Genomic DNA, 27878 nt, shown 5'->3' on the forward strand with positions numbered 1-27878 from the left:
TTGTGGCATGTGGGATCTAGTTCCCTGACCAGGGATCAAACCCTAGTCCCCCGCTTTGCCTAAGCATGGAGTCTTAGCCACTGGACTACCAGGGAAGTCCCAGCCATTATTGTTATTGTTACCATATTTGATCAAAAATAAGCTGCAGGAGGAGAAGGGGATGACAGAGGATGAGATGACTGGATGGCATCACCTACTGGATGGACATGAGTTTGAGTGAACTCCGGGAGTTGGTGATGGACAGGGAGGCCAGGCGTGCTGCAATTCATGGGGTCGCAAAGAGTCAGACACGACTGAGCGACTGGACTGAACTGAACTGAAGCTGTCAGAAATTGTAAAACTCTAACAAAAAATGCTGAAATTAAAAACAGTGGTTTCATATTGCTTAGATTTACGTATACTTACTGAAAATAGCTGACTTAAACTTCTTTAGACAAAGATTTGTATCCTATGTCATCCTGCTGTGTTTTTAAATGACAATTAAAAACAACACTCACACAATTCAATTGAAGTGATGACAACATGAATTGCTATGAGCTAGTCTTGCTGTTGTTGTTGTTGTTTAGTTGTTTAGTTGTGTCCGACTCTTTGCAGCCCCATGGACTGTAGCTCACCAGCCTTCTCTGTCCATGGGATTTCCTAGGCAAGAATACTGGAGTGGGTTAACATTTCCTTCTCATGGGATCTTCTAGACCCAGGAATCGAACCACATCTCCTCCACTGGCAGGTGGATTCTTTACCACTGAGCCCCCATGACCCAGTCTACACGTGAACAATTGGCCAACAGCAATCTTAAGATACGTCTCAATTTCAGAGACAGGAAATGCACATTTTTGCATCATTGGTACAAAGGATTATCATTGTTATTATTAGATACAAGCCTGCAGGAAGGAGTTTGGTGCACTTAGAAAAACAAAGGGAGTTCAGTTCATATTGAGAGTAAACTGCATAAAGGAAACAGAAAGGAATGATGGAAATAAAGCTGAGAAGCCAAGGCCAGACTGGTATAGAAAACAAGAATAGTCTGCTTTCATTTTGAAATGAAAAACTGTATTGAACTGATGACATTTTCCTTTGACCTTCATTACTGTACATGAAAATACCATGAGGCATCCAGGTGAATCCCTTGGGCTTCAAATAAGGTCTTCCTTGCTCCTACTGTATAATGTCAACCCAATTTCCCCTTGAAAATTGGAGTCGATCACTCAGACTAGTATAGTAATCCTTTCTCTGCCTGTTGGCTCAGCAGGAAGAGCCCAAAATGACCAGGGCAGTGTCATTACACGTTTGAATGTAATTGAACAGTGACTGTTCTTTAATGAAACTACTTCTCCTTTGGGGACTAAGTACTCCAAATCCCCTGAACATAAGAATTCATAAATGAGTTATTACATGTAAAAGTGACAAGAACCGCTCCTACCTCTCAGCTCTGGAATCATGTATTCTAACGTGGAAGAAACAGTACATATTTTAGTTGTTGACATGAGGCATATACCACAAACCTGTAAGACAGCTTCCCAACTCATAATGTGTTGTTTCTCAGCTCCCACAGTTAAGTCTGCAAAAGCTTGTTACGCCTTTTTCTTTTTTTAAATCATAGCTACATCTGAATGATGGATACCTGGCAAGACCAAGAAGTTTCTTTGCTATATTTTTTTTCATTATAAAATAAGCTTCCTACTCAGAAGCAATGTGTGAAATACCATGAAAATGAATCAGGTATCCATGAACAGTAGGGTGGCAGCTACATTACAATTAGATGTTATTAGGGTTTTCCAGGAAAATAGAGCCAACAGGATTATAGAGATAGTAAAATATTCAAATAAACAGTATACCATAGACTGAGAGGCTTATAAACAACAGAAATTTATTGCTCACAGTTCTGGAGGCTGAGAAGTCTAAGATGAAGGTGCTCTCAGATTCAGCGTCTGGTGAGAGCTCAATTCCTGTTCATAGACAGCTGTCTTCTCTCCACGTCCTCATGGTTAAAGATGTAAAGGGGCTCTCTGGGATCTGTTTTATAAGGGGTCTGTTTTTATAAGCCCATTCATGAGGGCTCCATCGTCATGATCTTATCACCTTCCAAAGGCCTGACCTCCTAATACCTTCTCATAGAGGGTTAGGATTTTAACACATGAATTTGGACATGAGAGAGGGAGTCTATAGCAGTAGAAAACTCAAATCTGAATCTGGGATATGCATCTATTCCTATGTGGGTAAATCACCACTCCTTCCTTCCTGGAAAGGATCCAGCATAGGTAGAATAATTTTTTTTTAATGGCCTCAATTCTTCCCCTCTCTGTATTTAAATCCCTTTGAAGCTGCTTCCATTAAGAGATGGAATCAAACTCAAAATGGATTAAAGATCTCAACATAAGACCAGAAACTATAAAACTCCTAGAGGAGAACATAGGCAAAACACTCTCCGACATACATCACAGCAGGATCCTCTATGACCCACCTCCCAGAATATTGGAAATAAAAGCAAAAATAAACAAATGGGACCTAATTAACCTTAAAAGCTTCTGCACATCAAAGGAAACTATTAGCAAGGTGAAAAGACAGCCTTCAGAATGGGAGAAAATAATAGCAAATGAAGCAACCGACAAACAACTAATCTCAAAAATATACAAGCAACTCCTACAGCTCAACTCCAGAAAAATAAACGACCCAATCAAAAAATGGGCCAAAGAACTAAATAGACATTTCTCCAAAAAAGACATACAGATGGCTAACAAACACATGAAAAGATGCTCAACATCACTCATTATCAGAGAAATGCAAATCAAAACCACTATGAGGTACCATTTCACACCAGTCAGAATGGCTGCGATCCAAAAGTCTACAAATAATAAATGCTGGAGAGGGTGTGGAGAAAAGGGAACCCTCTTACACTGTTGGTGGGAATGCAAACTAGTACAGCCACTATGGAGAACAGTGTGGAGATTCCTTAAAAAACTGGAAATAGAACTGCCTTATGATCCAGCAATCCCACTGCTGGGCATACACACTGAGGAAACCAGAAGGGAAAGAGACACGTGTACCCCAATGTTCATCGCAGCACTGTTTATAATAGCCAAGACATGGAAGCAACCTAGATGTCCATCAGCGGATGAATGGATAGGAAAGCTGTGGTACATATACACAATGGAGTATTACTCAGCCATTAAAAAGAATACATTTGAATCAGTTCTAATGAGGTGGATGAAACTGGAGCCTATTGTACAGAGTGAAGTAAGCCAGAAGGAAAAACATAAATACAGTATACTAACGCATATATATGGAATTTAGAAAGATGGTAACAATAACCTGGTGTACGAGACAGCTAAAGAGACACTGATGTATAGAACAGTCTTATGGACTCTGTGGGAGAGGGAGAGGGTGGGAAGATTTGGGAGAATGGCAATGAAACATATAAAATATCATGTAGGAAACGAGTTGCCAGTCCAGGTTCGATGCATGATGCTGGATGCTTGGGGCTGGTGCACTGGGACGGCCCAGAGGGATGGTATGGGGAGGGAGGAGGGAGGAGGGTTCGGGATGGGGAGCGCATGTATACCTGTGGCGGATTCATTTTGATATTTGGCAAAACTAATACAATTATGTAAAGTTTAAAAATAAAATAAAATTGGAAGAAAAAAAAAAAAAAAGAGATGGAATCTATATCCCCACCCTTTGAATTCTGCTGGCCTTGTGCCTGGCCAGTAAAGTATAGCGGAAGTATTAATAACAGTGTGCTAGTTTTGAACCTAGGCCTCAAGTTCCACCCACACACCAGTTTTTAATGTCTTTTGCTTGGTTTTGGAACCCTACCATTGCCATGAGAATAAGTCCAACCTAGTCTGCTGGACGGAGAAGGCAATGGCACCCCACTCCAGTACTCTTGCCTGGAAAATCCCATGGATGGAGGAGCCTAGTGGGCTACGGTCCATGGGGTCCTTAAGAGTTGGACACGACTGAGCGACTTCACTTTCACTTTTCACTTTCATGCATTGGAGAAGGAAATGGCAACCCACTCCAGTGTTCTTGCCTGGAGAATCCCAGGGATGGGGGAGCCTGGTGGGCTGCCGTCTATAGGGTCGCACAGAGTCGGACTGAAGTGACTTAGCAGCAGCAGCAGCAGCAGTCTGCTGGAGAGTGAATGACCACATGGAACAAAGCCAACTTCACCCAGCTGAGGCTATTTAAGATCAGCCCCACCCTAGCTGAGCTACCATCTGACTACAGACACATAATTGAGACCAAATAAAACCAGAAGAACTGCCTAATCTATAGGCTATGAGAAGGAATTAATGGTTATAGTCTTAAGGTATTAAGTTTGGGGGTCTGTCATATGGTTAGAGAGTCCCTAAGCTGCTAAATTGCATAGAACCAGCTGGTAAGGAGACAACAAGCCCAAATGGATTTAAGCAGCTTATTATTCACAGTGTAGCAGACAGCATGAACTTCACGTTTGTTTTGGTTCCCCCTGACCTTTAAACACCATAAGGGTGATGCAGGTCAATGCCATGCACAGTACATCTGCAACACAGATGAAGGACACTGAGTTTAGGAAACCCTCAATCTTAAAAGAGGGAATGCTAGCAAACCTGCCCTTTGAAGGGGACAGTATCTTGTTATTTTTCCCCCGACTTCCTTTTATTATACTGGTCAGGAACAAATCTGCCTTCTAACCCAGTGTGAGACTATTTTTTTTTTTTTTAATTTGCTGTGCTGGGTCTTAGTTGCAGCATGCAGGATCTTCATTGCTGCATGGAGGATCTTTTCATTTCAATCGTAGCATGGGAGGATCATAGTTCCTTGACCAGGGATCAAACTCAGGCCCTCTGCATTGGGAGCACAGCATTTTAGCCACTGGACCACTGAGGAAGCCCCTGGGAGGCATTTTTTTATCACCATGAAATGTCTCCAGGATTGGAGGGTGATACTAGCTTTATTGGGCTTCCCTGGTAGCTCAGACTGCAATGTAGGAGATCCAGGTTTGATCCCTGATTTGGGAAGATCCCCTAGAGAAGGAAATGGCAACCCACTCCAGTATTCTTGCCTGGGAAATTCCATGGACAGAGGAGCCTGGCGGGCTACAGTCCATGGGGTCGTAAAATAGTTGGACACAACGTAGCAACTAAACAAGAACAACAACAACGATGAAGTAAACCTGCACCCTAACCCTAAGCAGCTTTGCAAACATCCTCAAACAAAGCTATTCATGCCATTTGCTTAGCGATGCCAGCATTTCTACCAACAGTTTGTTACAGTTCAGTACAGCTAACTGATTTGCAGGACTATCAACCTACCACCAAGTATCTAGTCCCCCTGTGGGAAAAATACTGTATCAGGGGCTCAGTGTTGGTCTCTGCTGTTGGACATTCATCACTGACTACATCAGCTTTGATGCTGAGAAGAAGTCTATACCGTAGAGCCCATGCACAGACCCCACCCCTGCCATCATGGCCACCTTTCTCATGACTCCACTGAGCTGGGGAAAGAGGCTGACTGGCACGCAGAGGTTGGATCATTATGTTTGTTCATTTCTTTAAAAAGCCTCTTCTACAATGGGTGCCCTCTGGTGGGCATTCATAGGAAACACAAACGTTTTCACCATTGCAAGACATTCATCCTTATACCAACATCCCAGGTCTTCTTGTCTCCAGTCTTCTGCTGTCATATTTTCCAAGTCTTTGATCAACCGGAAAGGGGCCTGAGCACGCAGTACCTAGAGATGAGCCTTCCAGGACACTAAGCGCAGCAGAAAAGGGAAAAGAATGAATGGAAAGGGGGCCAGGGGAAGACAAGGAAAATAAGCAGAAGAAAAAAAAAAAGTGCTCCAAGAAAAGTGAGACCTGAAAACCTGACACAGTGCTATGAACTAGGATGTCTTCATGATGGCACTCTCAAAGGCTTTACTCTGTGTTTTTCCTTTGGATTATAATATTTGGACAGTTATATTTGGCAGTGAGTTTCAAGTTTTTCTCCTCTGACTGTAATTTTCTTTAGTTAATGCCAGCAGATCTGAAAAGTCTCATGTTGTTGTTTAGTCACTAAGTCGTGTCCGACTCCTTTGCAACCCCATGGACCATAGCCCGCCAGGCTCCTCTGTCCATGGGATTTCCTAGGCAAGAATACTGGAGTGGGTTGTCCTTTCCTTCTCCAGGGGATCTTCCTGACACTGGGATCAAACCTATGTCTCCTGAGTTGGCAGGCAGATTTTTAACTACTGAGCCACCAGGGAAGCCCAAATAGTCTCATATAAGTGTAAGTGTTAGTCGCTCGTGCCCGACTCCTTGTGACCCCATGGACTGCAGCCCACCAGGCTCCTCTGTCCATGGGATTCTCCAGGCAAGGATACATATACCCCTAAAAATGAACAGAGGTGGGTTTTTTCTTTTTTATTGAGGTATACTTGATTTACAATATTATATTGGTTTCAGGTGTACAGCATAGTGATTCAATACTTTTATAGATTATACCCCATTTAGAGGAATTACAAAATAATGACATTTCCCTGTGTCATACAATATATCTGCTACTTATTTTTTATATAGTAGACTGTATGTCTTAATCCCATACCCCTATGTTGCCTTTTCCCCTTCCTCTCCCCAGTTGTAACCACTAGCTTGTTCTTTGTATCTGTGAGCCTGTTTTTGTTTTGTTGTATATATATATTTATTTGTGTTAGTTTTTAGTTTCCAGATACAAGTGTTAACAGAATATTTGTCTTGGTCTGTCTGACTGATTTCACCAAGCATAACACCCTCTAGGTCCATCTGCTGCTGCTGCTGCTGCTAAGTCACTTCAGTCATGTCCAACTCTGTGCAACCCCATAGATGGCAGCCCACCAGGCTCCTCTGTCCCTGGGATTCTCCAGGCAAGAACACTGGAGTGGGTTGCCATTTCCTTCTCCAATGCATGAAAGTGAAAAGAGAAAGTGAAGTCGCTCAGTCGTGCCCGACTCTTAGCGACCCCATGGACTGGAGCCTACCAGGCTCCTCTGTCCATGGGATTTTCCAGGCAAGAGTACTGGAATGGGGTGCCATCTAGATTGTTGCAAATGGCAGAATGTCATTCTTTTTATGGCTAAGTAGTATTCCATTGTGTGTGTGTGTGTGTGTGGAGACACATAGACATCTTTTGTATCTATTCACCTATTGAACACTTAGGTTGCTTCCATATCTTGGTTATTGTAAATAATGTTGCTATGAATATTGGGGTGTACACATATTTTGTTTTCTTCAGATTATATACCCTGGAATAGAATTAATGGGTCGTATGATAGTTCTGTTTTTATTTTTTAAAGAAACTTCCATAACATTCTTCATAGGAGTTGCACCAATTTATATTCCCACCAACAGTGTGTGAGGATTCCCTTTTCTCCACATCTTTGCCAACATTTGTTATTTGTGGTCTTTTTGATGACAGCCATTCTGACAGATCTCAGGTGATATCTCATTGTGGATTTTTAAAAAAATAATTTTACTTAATTGACTGTGCTGGGTCTTTGTTGCTGCACAGGCTTTTCTCTAGTTGTGGCGAGCATGGGTTACTCTCTAGTTGTGGTTCACAGGCGTCTCATTGCAGCAGCTTCTCTAGTGGAGCACAGGCTCTAGAGTGTTTGGGCTTCAGTAGTTGTGGCGCATGGGCTTAGCTGACCCTCGACTTCTGGGATCTTCCCGGACAGGCATCAAATCCGTATCTCCTGCATTGGCAGGTGGATTCTTTACCACTGAGCCACCAGGGAGCCCCTCATTGCAGTTTTGATTTACATTTCTCTAATAATTACTGATGCTGAGTATCTTTTCATGTGCCTGTTGGCCATCTGTTCATCTTCTTTGGAAATATGTCTATTTGGGTCCTTTGCCCATTTTTAAATTGGGGTTTCAAAGTCCCTGATGCTGGGAAAAATTGAGGGCAGAAGGAAAAGAGGGCATCAGAGGATGAGATGGCTGAAGGGCATCACCAATGCAATAGACATGAATTGGGGCAAATTTTGGGAGATGGTGAGGGACAGGGAGGCCTGGTGTGTTGCCATTCATGGGGTTGCAAAGAGTTGGACATGACTGAGCACACACACAGACACACACAGAAGCATGGCAGGAATAGGGAAGAAAGAAAAGAGTAGAAAACAAATACAATCTACTAGTGAAAAGCCTCTAGTGATAGGGTGACTAAGACACTTTTAAGAATAGATATGCCCAATATTAAATTTGAAGTTGTTTGCGTTTCTGTGCGGTAAACTCCCTTCCCTTTATTTGCCTGTTATGTGAGCAAATAGTTGGTGCGAGTGGCATCTGTAAAAGTTAAGGAAAAGATTTGAGTGTTAACTCTGGGTGAGCATTGTGTAGAACAGCACAACAGGTTAAGAAATCTAGTTAATCCCAATGCTGAATGAATCTAGCAGGAGCAGAGAACCAGAACTGACTGTAAGAAGACAAGCGCTCTTGGAATGTGCAGAAATCTTTGGGAGGACATTGATCTTTCCATAATTCATAAAAGTGAGATTTTACGCAATCCTAGTTAGATCTTATGGAGCAGAGTGACTTTCTGGAATCAAATCTCAGAAGTATAATTACTGATCAAAGGGTATGAACATTTTTCTGGCTCCTTATGAATAATGTTGAATTAATTCATGATATTAAGTTCAAATAGACATTTAGCATTTTTCTACTTTAAACTGACAGCCATATTAAATACAAAAAAAGAAAAATACAGAACAAGCTTTGAGAATAAAAAATATATACAAGCAGATGCAGTTACTGAATTAAAATGCTCACTGAAAATAACTATGTTCTGAGAAATTTTATGTTTAAATTTGAAATTTCTTGATTCAGTGTTAATTCCTTACAGCTTGGCAGTTAAACTTGACCTTCAGTCCCAGGGAGCCCAGGACGGCTGGTAGTAGGGAATTCCCAACTAGGTAAGGAATGGGGGCCATCTACACCAGACCTGAACTTGGAGAAGGATGAAGGTTTCCTCCTTAAAGTTACCTAATGTCTTTGGTTAAGAAGTAGAACCTGAGAGAGTCTCTTGTTCAAGTGGTTTAGTGAGGATATGTTCTCAAGTGAAGCGGAGTGAGGAAAGCAGGGTAAAGTTGAAGAAGACCGCTAACCAGGAATGTGGTGTCCAGCAAAGGCTGACTTCAGCCTGATCCCACAAGGAGCTAAAATAGGAACCACATCAGACCTGTTCCTCCTTGAGGTGAGGGATCAGTGTTTTGAACCTCCACACAAGTGAGATGGCAGTTCTTTCCTAGAGCAGGTCTCAAAATTAGGGTGCATCATAATTACCTGGAGGGCTTGTTAAAACAGACTGTTGGGCAGACTTCCAAAGTTTCTGATTCAGTAGGTCTGAGGTAGGGACTAGCGAATCTGTATTTCTAACAAGTTCCCAGGTACTGGGGATGCTGCTGGTCTAGGAACCACACTTTGAGAACTGCTGCTCTACAGAAGAGGACACTTGTGAGGTTTCAGCAGCCAACATTCACAGCACCCAGGAGAGAAGATCTGAGCAGCATTGACTCCAAGTACTAACGTGGCATCTTCCTCATGAAGGCAGACACCGGGGCTAGAAGAGTGGACCACAAGCTGAGGCTGGCTGGATTACATTTTTAGGTCTGACTGTCTAGATTCATGACATCCTATTACTTTTCTGCTGTCATCCCTCATCTCCAGCCAAAGCATGGTTGAAACATTCCAACTCATCCCCACATTGCTGTTAGACTTCAGGGAAGGGTCTGGCAGGTACATGAGACTTTAAAGAGGAAAACAGCTGCACCTCAGTAGGCAAGTACAGTGGAGTCAGTTGCAGTGGATGTAAAGAACCCCAAGAGGGAAACAAATATTTGGTGGCAAAACTCAACTCGACCACCATGGAAATTTTTGATGTCTATTTGGTTTTTTGTTTAAATTTTGTTTGTTTTTACTGCACTGTGTCTTTGTTGTACACTGGCTTTCTCTGGTTGTGGCAAGCTGGGGGGTGGGCTACTCCCCAGCTTTCGTGGGCAGACTTCTCATTGTGCTGGTTTCCCTGGTTGCTGAGCAGACCTCCAGAGTGGCAGGCTCAGTAGTTTTGGCCCACAGACTTAGTTGCCTTGCAGCCTGTGGAATATTCCCGGATCAAGGGTCAAACCCATGTCATTTGCATTGGGCAGGTGGATTCTTAACCACTGGACCACAAGGGAACTCCTGTGTGTTGTGTTGTTGTTTTTTTTGTTTGTTTGTTTTTGTTTTTTTAGTTTAAAGAAAGATGGCTCTTTGAGGCAACTTTTAATTTCATACTTCCCACCACAGCCCATAACAAAGAGCCCCGGCCCCTGGGGATCACCACCAGCTGAAGCTGAACGTATAGAAGTAGTCGGAGACCTTGGCTGGTAACGGACTGTTGTGTGAATAGCATACCTGGTACCCTTGGGCCTTAATGTCCATGTTCAGGCAGTCCAGGAGGTCACTAATATCCAGGGCTGCCTTCCAAGGCCCGAATTTGACCACTGACCTTTTGTTCGCCTCCAGGGAGCGCAGGGCGTCTGCGCAGTTTGCATCCTCCTTTTCGTTCCGTACCAGGCACACCAGGACCCGGGAGCAGCGCGCCGCCACGGCCTCGGCTCGCGCCAGGCGCACCATGAGCTCCAGGTTCTCGCTGTAGCCTGGCACCTGCAGCAAGAACTGCTTCCGCGCCACCTGCTCACCGAAGATCTGCGGCGTGTCCTCCAGGTGTTTGATCAAGGGCTTGATCTCGTAGTGCTGAGCCTCGCGGTACACCTCCGGGATGTGCTGGGTGGGCAGCTGCCCACTGCGCAGATATTCCAGGATGGGGCCAAAGTAAGTGCCGCAGCGATCGATGAAGAAGCGTCCCTCGGCATCCAGGCAGGCCTTGGCGGGGCTGGAGAACATCTCTGCCAGCTTTGAGCCTGGGAATTTCCTCAGGGTGCCCAAGGTGGTGGTATAGAACTCACCCCCCACGTTCAGCTCCACGACCGGAGATTCCTGGGGGGCACAAGAAGCAGAGTGACCAACAGTGCCATCTCCAGGGAGCTCATGATTCATTTTCATCCAAAGTATAATACCCTACAGAATTTAGAGGAGCCAACTGGCTTCAGCTTACTGGAATGTCCATCTTATGGAAGGGGGTTCTATTTATGCTACAGAGAGTAGGCATTTTAAGGGAGGGAAATATTTTGGTTTGAAATAAGAATACCGAATTCAAGCATTTGAATTTTCTCATTTAGGTCACATAATATTAGTGGAGGAAGCTGCTGTGGAAGCAAGCTGCAGGGACAATACTGCTAAAGTGTGTGGCCTGTGGCAAGACTTTCCCCCTCCCTAGGCCTCAGATTCCTTATTCATAAAATAAGTATTTAGAGCTTTTGTAAAGACATGAGTTCCTGACAGGAATGCTTAGATATAAGACATAGTTTGTTTTGTTTTGTTTTTAAGGCATCAGGAAAAGGGAGAGATGCATTTTCGACCTTTTAGAAAGGTTAAAGAAACCATACATAAATTCAATCCAGGAATCATTTCTTTGGTACTTACTGTGTGTCCGCATCCTGTGCTAGGAATGGTGATAAAAATTCTTATTTCGTATAGATCAGAAATTCTGGCTGCAGTTGGCATGACATAACAAACAGAACGTGTTTGATGGGTACTTTTTCAAAATAAGGGCCTATGGGATTAAATAACAGGAATATCCTTGGTAGTGACAAGGTCAGTAAAACCAAATACAGCAGGTGTAAAACTGCCTCATAAATGGTAACATATGGTGCAAACATAGATTTAGCTGTTCATCAGAATTTTTAGAGCCCTCTTCTCTCGGGCTGAGCACTAAGAATGTGGGTAAGACCCACGCAGTATCTGCCTGGAGATGCCCACAGGCCAATGCAGACAGGGACTTGAAAAGAGACTGAGGGTCAGGCTTCATTTGGGGGATACTAAGTGCTGCCCCACAGACCTAACAAAAATACCCGAATACTCTATTAGTGATTATTACACGTGAGGTGATACATCAGTTATCATCCTTACAAACCAGCTTCCTGAACACCTTTCATCATTTAAAATCCGTTCAATAAAGCATTTGGAGAAGGCAAGGGCACCCCACTCCAGTACTCTTGCCTGGAAAAATCCCATGGACGGAGGAGCCTGGTAGGCTGCAGTCCATGGGGTCCCTAAGAGTCGGACACGACTGAGCGACTTCACTTTCACTTTTCACTTGCATGCATTGGAGAAGGAAATGGCAACCCACTCCAGTGTTCTTGCCTGGAGACTCCTAGGGACGGGGGAGCCTGGTGAGCTGCCGTCTTCGAGGTTGCACAGGGTCGGACATGACTGAAGCGACTTAGCAGCAGCAGCAGCAATAAAGCATGTATGCACCTACTTTGTGTCAGGCAGCTGGAACAATGAGGAACAAGCAGACCTCCCCTCACAGTCTATTAACTGTACAAAGCTACTAACTCCACCTTCACAGCAATCCTATGAAGAACGTAGTAAACCCCCATTTTCCAGATGAAGAAACTAAGGCTTAAGGAGGTGAGGTTTAAGTTGCTCAAGATCAACCAGTTATTAAGTGATAATGTCACAGGATTTGAACTCAAATCTGATTTACCCCAAAGCTTGCACTTAGTCATCACAGAAGTTAATTTTCAACCTTCAAACACCTCCACTCTTCATTTCCTAGTCATCCAACAAAATGTAGGAAGGACCTATTCCATCCAAGCCTTCTCTTAAGCAGATGAACATGACACAGTTCCTGCCCTTGAGGAGCTCACAGAGGAGAGAAGCAAACAGATGGTTTCAATGTGTAGGTGCTGAGGGGGAAGACTCAAAGGTAAAAGGGATTGGCTCTTTCTGTGGACGAGTGCTGGAGGCTGTCAGGGAAGGTCTCCTAGGGGATGCAATGGCTGTTGGTGTGGGAAAGATCTACAGTGTTGGACGGAAAGCTGGATTTCCAAACTGGACACTTGATTGCAGGTCATTGCAGGGCCAGGGGTATAGAAATGTCCTTCAGTCTGATTTAGGTGTGACTTCCTTTTCAACTTGTCTGTGGGCTCTACCTCTAAGATTAAAGTACTGGAATTAAGAGAGCTCAAGACTGCCAGATTTCGGGGGAAGAACCAAGTTGCCATAGCAACAGCTCCTACCAAGGGACAGTTACGCTAGCTGGAATGGAGAGGGGAGAAAAGATGCATTCTGAAAGCAGCCAAACAATTCAGCCTTGAGAAAAATAAGCCCAGGACCTGTGACTCTCTCCTTTTCCCATAAACCTCCAGGCTCTTTGGCAAGGGTGTTTGGTTAACCCAAAGGTGGTTCTGTAAACCAGGAAGTTAAATGAGAAGTTGCAGACTCTAACCCCTGAGTGGATTGATGATGGATTCTCCTCACTCCTCTACCACTGAAAGCTCACAGGTGCTCTTAACATCCCCACATTACAGGTAAGGAAAGGTCAGAAAGAAGGAAGTGAGGAAGTCGCTGTGCTGTGTGATAAGTTGTTTCAGTCTTGTCTGACTCTTTGCGACCCCAGTGACTGTAGTCCATCAGGCTCCTCGATCCATGGGATTCTCCAGGCAAGAATACTGGAGTGGGTTGCCATGCCCTCCTCCAGGGGCTCTTTCTGATCCAGAGATTGAACTGTCTCTTATGTCTCCTACATTGGCAGGTGGGTTTTTACCACTAGTGCCACCTGGGAAGTGGCAGCTGGGATCAAATCCGTGTCAGTCTGACTGCAGGACAGTATGAGTGATCTACTCCCACCCTCCCAACACCCAGTCCCACTGCTGCCAAGTTATTAGCTATGTTCCTGGGGCATCTCACTTCCTTCTCTGTGCTTGAGTGTGTTAGTCGCTCAGTCATGTATGACGCTTCGTGACCCCATGGATTGGGGCCCACCAGGCTCCTTCATCCATGGGATTTTCCAAGCAAGAATACTGGAGTAGGTTGCCATTCCCTTCTGCAGGGGATCTTCCCGACCCAGGGATGGAACCTGGGTCTCCTGCATAGCAGGTAGACTCTTTTTACCGCCTGAGCCACTCTGAGCTTAAGCTTAGTCGTCTATGACATAGGGAGGCAAAATGGATGAAGAGAACTCTGAGTCTCTTCAGCTCTGAAAGTTTAATGAATCTAATCACTTCAAATGTTGTTTCTGAAGCTCATTTCCAGATACTAAACAAAATAGTCTCCTGCCCTGATATCTTCACCCCCATTTCTTTAACACCCAAGACCTGGGCCCTGTTCCCAAGCTTCTTAATTCTGTCCCTTTTCCCTCCTTGTTTTCTAAAAACGCCAAACCTCTTTGGGAATCCCAAACCTCCTACGTCATCCATGAATACTGCTGTATTTGTTTCTAGCAGACGAAGACTTCTTTCCCATCCCTCTTCTAGACTACCAGCCCTTCCTCACGGCCCCTCCTCCCCACCTGTTCTACCCAGTCACCCTGCTGAAGCATTCCTCGATGGGCAAGCCTGACCTGTGTGCATGGGCTGGGGAAATGTGGGTATCAGGCTAGTGCTGGTACACAGGGATGAATCAGACAGGCCCAACTCTAACCCCACCAAACATTCATACATTTCCTTACGTCACTCTTAGTCTAGTCAGTGGAGGGACATCTCCAGTCATATGTCCCCAAGCCCCAAGATCTCTCCCCACACCACAACTTGGACATTTTCCCACTGCGTCCTGTCTCAGTCATCTGAGCCAGAAACCTAGACTGAAATCTTGTACTCTGCTCATGTCCTCAACCTCCCCACACACAGGTAATGAGTCACTAAAATGGTGATTCTAAATGCCTGGTCAGATCCATGGCTCCTGGCTCCCTGGAATGTCCTCACCCAATCCAATCTCAACTCTGAAACCAGAGCAGTTTGTCAGAAGTGCAAATCTGATCTAGTCACTACCTGCATTAACCACTTCAGTGATCCCACATTTCTTTAAAGGTAAACTCCAGACTTCTTAACGAGGTTTACAAGGCCCTTTGTAACCCTGACAATCAACTACCAAAGCCATGTACTGGTCTCCCTTCCCGACCCAACCAGAGCACGCTGGGCCCCGCTGTCCACAGGACGTCACTCGCTTACCACCCACGGTCCCGTCGCTCAGCCTTCAAGTTAATTGCTCTGGGAATTTTCTGGATGGGTTGTCTGCTTGATTTCAGAGGCTCATGTACTTCCCTCGTCATGGTACTTATCTCTGTCTTGTAATTTTGTCCCTTCATCTGAATCCCCCACACCGTGGAAGGTTCCTAAGGGAGGACTATTCCCAGATTCATCTTCATGTTACCAGTACATGCTGCAGGGCTCAGCACAGGGGGCTGCTCAATGTGTCTGTTGAATTGAACCGCACTTAGGGCTTTCCTGGTGGCTCAGAGGGTAAAGCGTCTGCCTGCAATGCAGGAGACCGCAATGCAGGAGACCGCAATGCAGGAGACCGCAATGCAGGAGACCGCAATGCAGGAAACCTGGGTTCGATCCCTGGATGGGGAAGATCCCCTGGAGAAGGAAATGGCAACCCACTCCAGTACTCTTGCCTGGAGAATCCCATGGACAGAGGAGCCTGCTGGGCTACAGTCCACGGGGTCGCAAAGAGTCGGACACGACTGAGCGATTTCACTTTCACTTTCACCCTCAGCACTGACTCACAGGAGCACCCCGCGGTTCTAATAAAGGCCAGTCTTGCCCTACTTCGCATCAAGGGCCGTCCAGGCTTCCTCCCGCTTCCTCCCTCTTCTGGTAATTAATTCAGACATTTATTGGGCACGTTGGGTGGCCACGCCTCTGACCAGGTGACTTTGTCAACAGACAAGAACAATAAGGCTGTCATCACCTGACTGGAAAATGCCATAGTCACCCCAAGGCTGGGTCTGCTTTCCCTTCCTACAAGCCTTCGAGATGGCACCTAGCCCGGCAGGGGTGAGAATGTTCTAATACTAGAGTGCACTGGGCTTTTTCTTGATATTCCCCTTTGGTCCACACTCCCCCCTCCACCCCCTCAAATCCTGGGAGGAAACAGGCAAGCAGGAAGACTCAGGAGCCAGCCAGAGGGCAGGGGTTCGGGTTGCAGAAGGGGTGCGGTGGGGTGGGGGTGAGGGGACGATACCCGGGCCCGCCCCCGGTGGGGGCTTCTCCCACCGGCAGGAGGGGTGGGGCAGGGAAGGAGGAGGGGCAAGCCAGAGGGGCTGCGAGAAGAGACACAAAGCAGACAGGGAGGAGACCACACAAAGGCAGCCAAGCCGGAAAGAGGGCAACCAGGAGCTGCTGGACTGAGCCGGAACCAGCGCCGAGACCGGGGCGTTGCAGGAGAGATCGAAGCAGCAGGAGCAGCCCAGGCGGAGAGCCCCCAGCCGCAGGCCCGAAGCAGGGGAACCCGGACCTGCGGGGAGGGAAGGGTTAGAGGGCCCTGGAAGGAGTGGGGAAAGGGAGGGCGGCGGGCCCGGAGCAGGACGGGTCTGCACGCGCGCTGCCGGCTTCGCACTCACCGTCCGCCGGCCCGCGGGGGGCGCGGCCCGGCCACTTGGCCGGGAGTCGGGCGCCGAGGTCTGGCTCATCTTCCCCGGCCCCGCGGGCTCTGGCCCGTGAGGGGTACCTGTGGCCGGCCGAAGTGCACCTGGCTCCCCCCCGGGGGTGGGGGAATCCTACCCAGGGTGTGGTGAGAGCCCTGATTGGGCTGCAGTCGGCGGTGACACCCTAGGCTGGTCACTGCCCCTCTCGTGTCTGGGTTGCTGGACAGCCAAATGGGGAAGGGAGAGGGAACTGACGTTGACGCCCTGGACCCTGTCCACTCATACTGTCGTGGGGGTGAAGGATGAGAAACACCCATTTTACAGGTAAGAAAAGTGAGTCTCCAGGGGAGAGTGGATTATATAGTCTCCATGGGACAGTGGATTATATAGTCACCTCAGATCAGCTGCTGAAAGTGCAGCAAATGCTAGGTACCTGCTGTGTGTGTTATTTTGCTGGTAAAATATAATCCTGGTGATCCGGGATTATTAATATATTATTATTAAAGAATCTGCCTGCCGATGCAGAGAACCTGGGTTTAATCCCTGGGCCCCCCTGGGCCAGAAAGATTCCACATGCCCCGTGGCACCTAAACCCAGGGGCCACAACTAAGCAAAAGAGAGTGAACTCCGGGAGTTGGTGATGGACAGGGAGGCCTGGCGCGCTGCGATTCATGGGGTCGCAAAGAGTCGGACACGACTGAGTGACTGAACTGAACCGAACTGAGAGCTTGTGAGGGAGAAGGTAATGGCACCCCACTCCAGTACTCTTGCCTGGAAAATCCCATGGATGGAGGAGCCTGGTAGGCTGCAGTCCATGGGGTCCCTAAGAGTCGGACACGACTGAGCAACTTCACTTTCACTTTTCGCTTTCATGCATTGGAGAAGGAAATGGCAACCCACTCCAGTGTTCTTGCTTGGAGAATCCCAGGGATGGGGGAGCCTGGTGGGCTGCCGTCTATGGGGTCACACAGAGTCTGACACTACTGAAGCCACTTAGCAGCAGCAGCAGAGCTTTCGAGCTGCAACTGCTGGAGTCCACGGGCACTAGAAGTCCTCCCATCCCAGCTAGAGAATAGCCCCCTCCCCCTGCAACTAGAGAAAGACCCTGCACAGCCACCAAGACCCAGTGCAGCCAAAAATAAATAAATAAAACTTTAAAAAATTAAAAATAACTATTTAAAAAAACACAATCCTTATGAAATGGGGAATAACTCTTGGAGAAGGAAATGGCAACCCACTCCAGTACTCTTGCCTGGAAAATCCCATGGACAGAGGAGCCTGGTAGGCTGCAGTCCATGGGGTCCCTAAGAGTCAGACACGACTGAGCAACTTCACTTTCACTTTTCACTTTCATGCATTGGAGAAGGAAATGGCAACCCGCTCCAGTGTTCTTGCCTGGAGAATCCCAGGGACGGGGGAGCCTGGTGGGCTGCCGTCTATGGGGTTGCACAGAGTCAGACATGACTGAAGCGACTTAGCAGCAGCAGCAGCAGCAGCAGTATAGGCCTGCATAGTGACCTTCTAAAGAGGACAATATGGAAAGAGAGGAGAATAGAAGAGTAAATGCACAGTGGAGAAAATGACAGAGACAACTTTGCCAGGTAGTTATCCAGGTGATCAAGGTCAACAGCAGGAGTCAGAAATTATGATGATAATGTGTATCCTTGATAGAGTGTGATGAAAATGCCACTTTGTCTCGGTGATCCTCTTCCCCAAAACCCACGCATCCATGCATGTTAAAGTCATTTCAGTTGTGTCCAAGTCTTTGCAACCCCATGGAGCCTGTCAGGCTCCTCTGTCCATGGGGTTCTCCAGGCAAGAATACTGGAGTAGGTGGCCATGTCATCTTCCAGGGGATCTCCCTGATCCAGTGATCAGACCGGGTGTCTCCTGTGTCTCCTGCATTGGCAGACAGATTCTTTACCACTGCACCACTTGGGAAGCCTCTCATGATTTATTAAGCAATTAAAAATAAACATCAAAGCAGTGTATATATACTATGGGAATTCAATATATAAGTTTATATCTATTTATGCGAACATATGGGCTTCCCTGATGGCTCAGTGGGTAAAGAATCTGCCTACAATGCAGGAGACACAGGAGATGTGGGTTCAGTCCCTGTGTCAGGAAGATCCCCTGAAGGAGGGCATGGCAACCCACTCCAGTATTCTTGCCTGAAAAATCCCATGGATAGAGGAACCTGGCAGGCTACAGTCCAAAGGGTCGCAAAGAGTCGGACACGGCTGAGCACAAGCACACACATGTGAACGTATACTTAGAAAAGTGTAGAAGGATGCACAGTGGATATTAGTGTTGGTTATTCCGTGTGAATGGGATAGAAATAGAGGGGAAATTATTGATTAAGAAATGGTTTTCTTGGGCTTCCCTGGTGGCACTCGGTGGTAAAGAATCCACCTGCTAGCCCGGGAGACGCAGGTTTGATCCCTGATGCGGGAAGATTCCACATGCCACAGAGCAGCTAAGCTGTGTGCCACAACTACTGAGCTGTGCTCTAGAGCCCAGAAGCCACAGCTTCTGAGGCCCTCGTGTTCTAGAGCCTGTGCTCCACAGCAAAAGCAGTCACTGCAATGTGTACACCATGACTAGAGAGTAGCCCCTGCTTGCTGCAACGAGAGGCAAGCCCACACAGCAACGAAGACCTAGCTCAGTCAAAACAAGCAAACAAATCTGTAAAAAAGAAATATTTTTCTTAATACATATTTATATTATGTCACTAGTTGCAGTGAACATGAAAAAGTGTGAAAGAGCAAAACAAAACACAATAACAAAGACAAGCACAAGGCAGCCCAAGAGGAAGTCAGCTTTTTGGTGTGAGGGATTTGGAAAGGCTTCATGGGAGAGGTGGCCCGTAAGCTGGGTCTTGAGGCGGGGAAAGCTTTGTTGAGAGAAGCCTGCCAGGGACTCCTCCCAGCAGAGGGGTCAACTGTGCCAGGGAAAGGAGGTAAATGAAAATGATCATGTGTGGAGCGCACCGCACTGAACACAGACTCTTGTATGTGTTCTTCCAAGCAGTTAGATTACTCTACAGATGAGGGAGCTGAGGCTCGGGGAAGTTCAGTGAATGGACAGAAGGCCACACAGCTGGTAACTGACAGAACCAAGCTTAAACTCCATGTCTTTCTCACTCCAGAATTCTTTCTGTGACTGTAAAGAATTGCTTTGTATCTGGGTGCTGTGGTCTGAACGTTTATCTCCCTCCAAAAGTCACATTGAGACCTAATCATCAATGTGATGATGTTAGGTGGTGCCTTTGGGAGGTGATTAAGTCATGAAACGATGGGATTACTGTTCTTGTAAAAGAGACCCCCAGGGAGTTCTCTGGCTCCTTCCTTCCATCATATGAGGACTCAGAAAGAAGATGGCCGTCTATGAACCAGAAAGTGGGCTTTCATCAGACACTAGATCCACCAGCACCATGATCTTCTACTTCCTAACCTCCAGAACGGTGTGAAATAAATGTTCTTTATAAACCACTCAATTTACAGTATTTTTGTCATAGCAGCCTGGATGGACTGAGACACTGGGTACAAGTGTACACCTTGAATACTGTGACTTGCAAACAGGACTGAACCATGGGGAGACAGCTGTGACCTCCTCAAAGCAGGCCTCCCTGCCTGCTGCATCTGGGTTAGGGAGCCTCCCACGGGCCAGGTCAGCTCTGCCCAGCACATGAAGCCCCTTCCCCTCACATTGTCTGACTTCTCCCAGAGGGCTGATCAGCTGCATGGGCCAGGATGATTCCATGGGGAGGCTGAGTTCTGAAAGGTCATCACCACAGAAAGAAGGGCTGGACACTTGGAGGGGCAGTGGGCACTTCTGACAGCATCAAGAAGCCTGGGCCCTATTTCCGGTTTCTCCGCCAGCTCCAGCTGCCCTGAAATAACCTACATTCCTATACTTTCTTCAACTTTGTTTATGCTGTTCTTTGTGCTCAGAATGCCTTTCCTCACCAGCGCTTTCTCTCTGGAAAACTCCTACACAGCCTTTAAGACCCAAGTCAAATAGCCCTCTTCTTCCTTTTATATCCATTAGTACATTTGACCCTCACCATTCAAAATAGGAGTTAGCACCTCTATTTTTACGTATGAGAACCCCAGGGATCCCAGAGGTGAAGTGCCTCTTTCAGAATCCTTCAGCACCAGGGGACAAGAGACGACCAGGTTTCCAGCTGTGGCTCTGCCATTCACTTGTAACTTTGGCCAGGTCCCTGCCCGTCTCTGGGCCTCAGTTCTCCACCTGTAACATGGTGGGGGTTGGGATATCGTTTGAGACGGTCTCTGTGAAACTGTCTTGCTTAATGCTACGCAACAAAGGAATTCAAACAGTACCTTGGTGTTGCCTAGAACTGGATCTTGTTTCCCTTTGGCCTGAATCCAAGAGCAAGCACTGCTTCCTTCTGCCCTCCTCTTTGTTCTTCTTCCTGAGACAAAGCTGCCAGCCCCTCTCCTCTCCAGGCTGCTGGGCTTCGGGCCAGCCGGCCAAGTGGCAGCTGGGACTCAGATGAAAAGGCCCTCAGAGGGCCGCCTGTGGCAGAGTGCCCAACCCAGCCCAGCCCAGGCCTGGCAGCCCTGGGCCCAGCTGTCATTTGAAGCATCCTGCCACCACTCCCGCACAAGGCTCCCTTTGTGAGTTCCGCGGTGGCGGAGACCCCTGCCAACCCACAAGGACCCTCTTCCCTTCCCTCTGCCCTATGCCCTTTGAGGAATATCCAGGTCTTTATAGACTGGTCCAGGACTGAACCGGACTGGTCTGACTTTGGGCCAGGTTCTTTGGAGAGTTTTATTTCATCTTCAAAACAAATAGCAGGTAGTGCTATTCCCCTTTAGAAATGGGGAAACATACCTGAGGGCCTACTATGTGTCAATCATGGTGTCAGGTACTAGGAGTTGGACAAGGACCTGTCTTCCTTCTTTCCCTCATTCCTTTCTTTCTTTCTTTTCCGAACACTAGGAGCGTTTCTTATTTATTTTTTTAAAAAAAGAAGTCATAGAATTCCCTGGTGGTCCAGTGGTTAGGACTCTGTCCTTCCACTGCAGGGGGCACGGGTTTGATCCTTGGTCAGGAAACTAAGATCCCAAAAGCTGAGCAACATGGCCAAACAAATAGAATACAATAAATAAATTTTTAAAAATTAAAAAGAAATCATGTGTGGAGGACAGAGGGCTTCTCAGATGACACTAGTGGTAAAGAACCCATCGGCCAATGCAAGACAAAAGAGATGTGGATTCCATCCCTGAGTCAGAAAGATCCCTGGAGGAGGGCATGGCAACCCTCTCCAGTATTCTCGCCTGGAGAAACCCCACGGACAGAGGAGCCTGGTGGGTCACTGTCCGTGGGGACGCAAAGGGACACACTGAGCGACTGAGCATGCCATACAATAACTGTGGCCTCCAGCCTGCGTCTGAGTTTGGCCACTGTGAGGCCTAGAGGAGATCAGAGGGAAAAGGGAAGTGGGATCAGACTCTTTATTCCCCAGCTCCCTCCCTACCAGGTCCGTGTGAGTCAGCTGTGTCCCTCAGGCACCCTCTCCACACCCTCTCTGTGGTTCTGGTAACCACTGTCTTCCTTTCAGGCCCCTGCAGTTAGCTGCCCTGAGGGACTGCACTATTCCTTGCTTCTCTCCTCAGTCCCTGCCATATCTCTGCAGAGTCCCTTCATAGACCTCTCCTTGAATCCCCAGTTTGAGGAGGTACCTGTGTCCTGCCTGTGTGTGTTTTTGATGGTGTGTATGTACTGCACGTGTGTGTGTGTGTGTGCGCGCGTGCGTTAAATGCGTGCATGCATCATTTCTATGCCAGTTGCTCAGCAATTAATCAAGAGCTGGTACAGGAAGGGAACTGATCTTTACTGAGACTCCAGGCAGGGCATTTGATATACACAGTTGGGTTTCATTGTCACAATTCTGTAAAGTGTTTTTAGCCCATTTTAAGGAAGATAAAACTGAGGCCCCAACTAGTAAAGGAACTTACCTTAAGTCCCACAGCTGCTAGGTAGTGGACCCAAGATTTGAAACCCATCCATATCTGGCTTCAAAATCTGTGCCTTTTTCCCACTTTGGGTCCTGCTTTCCAAAACGCCTGATTCATTCTCATTCTTTAAGGTCTTAGTTTAAGTGTTACCTCTCCCAAGAGGCCTTCCTTCACCACTCTGTTGGAAGGAAGTCACCACTGATATTCTTTTTTTTTTTTTTCTGACATGTATACACTGCTTTATTTATTTATTATTAATTTATTTTTGGCTGTGCTGGGTCCTCGTTACTACACGCAGGCTTTCTCTAGTTGTGGACAGCAAGGACTGCTCTCTAGCTGCAGCCCTTCTGCACCGGCTTCTCATTGCCTGGTAGCTCAGAGGTTAAAGCATCTGGCTCCAATGCGAGAGACCTGGGTTTGATCCTTGGGCCGGGAAGATCCCCTGGAGAAGGAAATGGTAACCCACTCCAGTATTCTTGCCTGGAGAATCCCATGGACAGAGAAGACTGGTAGGCTACAGTCCACGGGGTCGCAAAGAGTCAGACACGACTGAGCAACTTCACTTTCACTTTTCTCTTGTTGCATAGCACAGGCTTTAGGTTCACGGCTTCAGTCATTGTGGCGCAGGGACTCAGTAATCGCAGCTCTCCGCCTCTGGAGCACGGGCTGAGTAATTGTGGTTCGTGGGCTTGGTTGTTCTGCAGCATGTGGAAAGTTCCCAGAACAGGGATTGAACCCATGTCCCCTGCACTGGCAGGCGGATTCTCACCCTCTGCATTACCAGGGAAGTCCTGATGTTCTTTTTCATAACACATTGTACTTCTCTTTCACAATGTGTATATGTTTGTTTATTGAATGTCTCTCCCTCATTAGAATCTAAGCTCCATAACAGGAGCCAGTCTCCATACTAGCCAGTCTCCATACTGGTTTTGTTCACCACTCTCTTCCCAGCACCTAGCACAGCTGCCTGCTTTACACCAGGCCCCAGATAAATATTTGTTAAATGGAAAAAGGACAAAGAAAAGTGAGCAAGCATTTTTTTAGTGCCGCATTTTATGTGGCTTATCTCATTTCCTCTTCACGGCTATTGCATGAGGTTATTGTCCCATCTCTCTGACTGAAGTCAGAGAGGGAATGAAATTTTCCAGAGTCACACAGCCTAGAACTGGGGTTCAAACTCATGTCTCCCTGGCGTCACAGCTGTGCATGTCCCCCCGTGCCCCTCTGCCCTTGGCACAGCAGCTCACAGTGAGGAAGAGAAGGAGGGACTGATCAGTGGAACCTACATGAATCATTCTTGGACAAACAGTAACTTGGGGGAACAAATAGTGACTGTGGCAGCCACTCCCCTGGGACCAGGCATTCCCAGGCCCTCCCAGCCTGGAAGCAACTCTCTTTTCTGTTTGCCCTCAGGCTCTCAGCCCTGTCCTACCTGGTCTGTGATCTTCTCCAAACACCCAGTTCCTTGCTTTTCTTGGCAGGGTTGCCCATGGCTCATCGAGTTCCCAAGGGCAGCTCCTGAATACCGGGTATGTATCCTGGAGCTCTGCATGCAGGCCAGTTCAACAGCTGGTGCTAATACAGACGAGGGGGGCCTCCTGCTGTGTTTCCAGGACCACGTGTCAGTCAACTGGCACCTGGGAGGATCTTTTCTTTCCTTCCTCCTTTGCTCTCAGACCCTGTCTACTTTCCTCTTTAAAATCATCATTGTCACCAAATGGGAAACTTCTGAGATCCTGAGTTATGTTTTTTGTCGTGGCCTAGGTAATGGTTACACAGGCGTGTTTATATTTTGCGAAAATTACTTGGGTGCATTCCTCGGTATCTGAGTTATACTTCAATCAATTTTTAAAAAATTTTATGTGTTTATTTATTTTCTAACCGCTCTGGGTCTTTATTCCTGCATGCAGGCTTTCTCTAGTTGCAGTGCTCTTTAGTTGCGGTGTACCTGCTTCTCACTCTGGTGGCTTCTCTTGCTGCAGAGCATGGGCTCGAGGGCACATGGGCTCAGTAGTCATGGCACTTGGGCTTAGTTGCTGCCTGGCATGTGGGATCTTCTAGGACCAAGGCTCGAACCTGTGTCCCTTGCACTGGCAGGCAGATTCTTAACCCCCGGACTGCAAAAAGATTAAAAGATTAAAAGATTAAACCCAAAAGATTAAAAAAAAAAAAAAAAAAAACCCATTGCTAAAAAATAACAACAAACATTACTACCCATTCTTGCCCCTGGCTCGCCCTACCAGACCAGCTGTGAAATGGGGATCATCTTTCCAGCTGTTTTCCCTCAATCCTCCCCAAGGGATACCCAGAGACCCTTTTCATCTAAGGGCTTCTGACGGAATTCTGCCCAGCAAAGATAGTATAGATCAGCATAGCTGACACGGACAGTGCTGCAAGTCCTGGGACCTCCAGAGTCGGTGGATTCTCACTCCTGGCAGGTGGTGCCTCCCTCTCTGAGCCATCCCTTGGGTTCCTGGCCTTTCTCTGGTCCTATCTGAGAGCTGGAAGCCCTCCTATCTCTTCCCCAGACCTTGTTTTTCAGGTTATGCTGTCAGCTATTTATTGGCTTGCAGGGCCAGTTTTTTTGGGAGCCAGTTACTATTTACCTACTGTCACTGAGAAGAGCACATCCTGCAGCCTGTGTTCAGGACCTCTGCCAGCTCATCCTCCTTGGGTTCCTGGAGAAGAATTAACTGCATCCTATCCAGCTCCTCTTTCACCGGCTGCCCAGCCCCAGGGTGCAGGCCCCACCTGATTACCCCAGACAGGCAGTTTCTCATGCAGCCCCAGGACACCCTAACCCAAGGAAGGGAGGGGGGCCGCCCACTGAACGGGCAGTGGTGGCCGAACTTCCAGCAGCTGAACCCAGGGAAAGTGTCAGACCAGGCTTCTGGTGGCCAACCAAGGCCAACTCCTTAAACCAAAAGGAAATTTCTTAGACCATCAGTGTTCCCTGGGCTTCCCAGGCGGCACTAGTGGTAAAAAACCCACCTGCCAATGCAGGACACGTAAGAGAGGCAGGTTTGATCCCTGAGTCATGAAGATCCCCTGGAGGAGGGTATGGTAACTCACTCCAGTATTCTTGCCTGGAGAATCCCCATGGACAGAGGGGCCTGGCAGGCTACAGTCCATGGGGTCGCACAGAGTTGGACACGACTGAAGCGACTAAGCATGCACACGTCAGTATTCCCAGGGGATGGGCTCAGGGGGCCCAGTGGCAGGAGCCTGGTCAGGATCACACTGCAAGACTGAGTGACTTCCACTGTCGTGGTCACAGGTGGGCCTCCGGCTACACCAGGGGCAGGCAGAAGAGGAAGCCAATCATATGGGCTTCTGCAGTGTGAGCAGGGACTAGGAATTACCGCCCTGGCAAGACTTTGATGGGAATGTCCCCTACAGGGAGAGCAAGAAGCTAGTGAGAAAGGGGTAGAGGCTGGACATGAGATTGACAAAAAGAAAAACAAGACAACTTCCTCTTAGCACAGTATTGAACTGAGCTTGCAGAAGACTTTGGGTCAGGGCAGAGGCAACGCCATCCCCATTACACCCATATCCACGAACAAAATTGGAATCATACCATTATTATTATTATTTTGTCACATCCTGTAGCATGCAGAACTTCCCTGACCAGGGATCAAATCTGCACCCCCTGCAGTGTAAGCACAGAGTCATAACCACTAGACCCCCAGGGAAGTTTGAATCACACCATTTTAAAGATTAATTTAAACACGTACTTATTTTTTTTCATCTAGTGTTGTGAAGATTTGCCCCATTTTATTAAGGGCTCAACTATACCACTGTAATGGCTATATCACAGTGTGTCATAAGAATGTATCATAAATCTATTAAACCACATTTCATTTCTGCCTTCATTCTTTTTCTCTTTTACCATAACTAGCACTGCAAGGAGCATCGTCTATAGCTAAGACATTGTGCAAGGAGTATGCACCTTTTTTGAAGATCTATTCCTCGTTGCCAAATGACTAGGAAGGCCGTACCCCTTACCTGGGCACACAGGGTATGACTGCTCCTCAATATGTTTTTGTCCGCTGCTCAGAGACTGACCTCCACTGCTCACCCCCAGAAAACTGCCGGGGAATGCTGGTGAGGCTGAAAATGCAAGTTGGCTTATTGATAGGGCCTGAGAACCAAGCCAGACACCACCTGAGTCTTCCTGAGATCTGACGAGCAGTTTTTTCTGGACGGATCCAAGATGCCAGCTGAGGCGCTCATCCCACGTTCTGCTCCATGTCGTCTTTCCTTTCTCTCCTCCTCTCCTCCTTCCTGCTCCCCCTCCCCTTTCTCTTTCGTTCCTTTCTATGACTTCCCTCAAATTCTAGTCATTTTGCTTTCTTTCCCTCTCTACTCCTTCTTCCTTCACCTTTTAATTCCTCCCACCCCCGGAATGAATTCAGCCTTGTTTCTGTCTCTTTTCTCTTCTCCTCTCCTCTCTGTCCTTCACCCAGCACTTCTGTTGCGTGAGTCATCATTTCCCCAGGGAGATAAACTTTTCCTTGATGGGCCCCAATTTGAATGAGGGGTGAGTTTGCCTCCCACAAAGGGTAAAGCTAACATAATTGGGAGCTGCTTGGTAACCAGGGTGACTCAGGGCTTCCAGGCTGGGAGACACACAATCCATCAAGATTTCCTTAGAGGCTTTGTCACCCTAAGGGTCTGCTCACTGTGCCTGATGACTCATCAGGGCAGCCTTGGCTTGTTGGCAGCAGGCTGTGGGTTGGGGTGTCACAGTTTATGACGTTGCTGCAGGGAAGAGGGCAGATGCTGGGGGCCCGGCAACATGGCCGCATGGCTCTGTTTCTCATTGTGTGTTCTCATATCACGTTGATCAGGTAGGATGTCTATAAAAATTCAGGTTGCCGGGCCCCAGTGCACTCTTATTAAACCAGACTACCTGGAAATGGGGGTCAGAAACCTTCCTGTGAAAAGTGATGCACAGGCTGAAAAGTGTCTGTTAGATTTTTGAATGCACACGCCCTATGTCTCAGCAACCAGCAACCCATTCCTCAACTTTCTGCGTGATTTGTAGCAGCTTTGCTTGTTATCAAAAACTTGGGGGCAACAAAAATGTCTATTAATACAGAATGGTTAAATAGATGATAACATCTCCTACTGTGGAATAATATTCAGCCTTTTTTTTTAAAATGGGGCATTTGTAGAGCCAGAAAGTAGATTTGAGGTCACCCTAACCAGAGGTTATGGAGAGAGGGGCCAGGGAGCATGAGGAGTCATTGCTTAATGGGTACAGAGCTTCTGTTTTGGAAATAGTGGTGATGGTTGCATAATATGGTGGATGTAATTAATGCCACTAAATCATACACTTAAAAATGGTTAAAATGGAAAATTTTCTATTTATACACACACACACACACATATAATTTAAAAAATGAATGTGGT

General features: G+C 47.1%; 1 protein-coding gene and 2 long non-coding RNA genes across 3 annotated transcripts; 1 reads left to right on the forward strand and 2 right to left on the reverse strand.

The window, feature by feature from the left end:
• Positions 1-8159: 8159 nt before the first annotated feature.
• On the reverse strand, positions 8160-16683 carry KCTD14 (potassium channel tetramerization domain containing 14). Its single transcript, XM_027532249.1, has 2 exons — positions 16450-16683; positions 8160-10976 (listed from the first exon to the last, which is right to left on the reverse strand). Exons 1-2 carry the CDS (start codon positions 16516-16518, stop codon positions 10314-10316), a joined length of 732 nt encoding a protein of 243 aa, XP_027388050.1. The 5' UTR covers positions 16519-16683; the 3' UTR covers positions 8160-10313.
• A 26-nt stretch (positions 16684-16709) lies between these two features.
• On the forward strand, positions 16710-26469 carry LOC113886220. Its single transcript, XR_003509392.1, has 3 exons — positions 16710-16797; positions 23945-23992; positions 26362-26469. It is a non-coding gene; the product is annotated as an uncharacterized LOC113886220 (long non-coding RNA).
• LOC113886219 lies at positions 24542-26557 on the reverse strand. Its single transcript, XR_003509391.1, has 3 exons — positions 26469-26557; positions 25070-25141; positions 24542-24580 (listed from the first exon to the last, which is right to left on the reverse strand). It is a non-coding gene; the product is annotated as an uncharacterized LOC113886219 (long non-coding RNA).
• Positions 26558-27878: the final 1321 nt, after the last annotated feature.

The sequence above is a fragment of the Bos indicus x Bos taurus genome, chromosome 29, assembly GCF_003369695.1.
Source record: "Bos indicus x Bos taurus breed Angus x Brahman F1 hybrid chromosome 29, Bos_hybrid_MaternalHap_v2.0, whole genome shotgun sequence".
In the NCBI taxonomy this organism is placed as follows: Eukaryota; Metazoa; Chordata; class Mammalia; order Artiodactyla; family Bovidae; genus Bos; species Bos indicus x Bos taurus.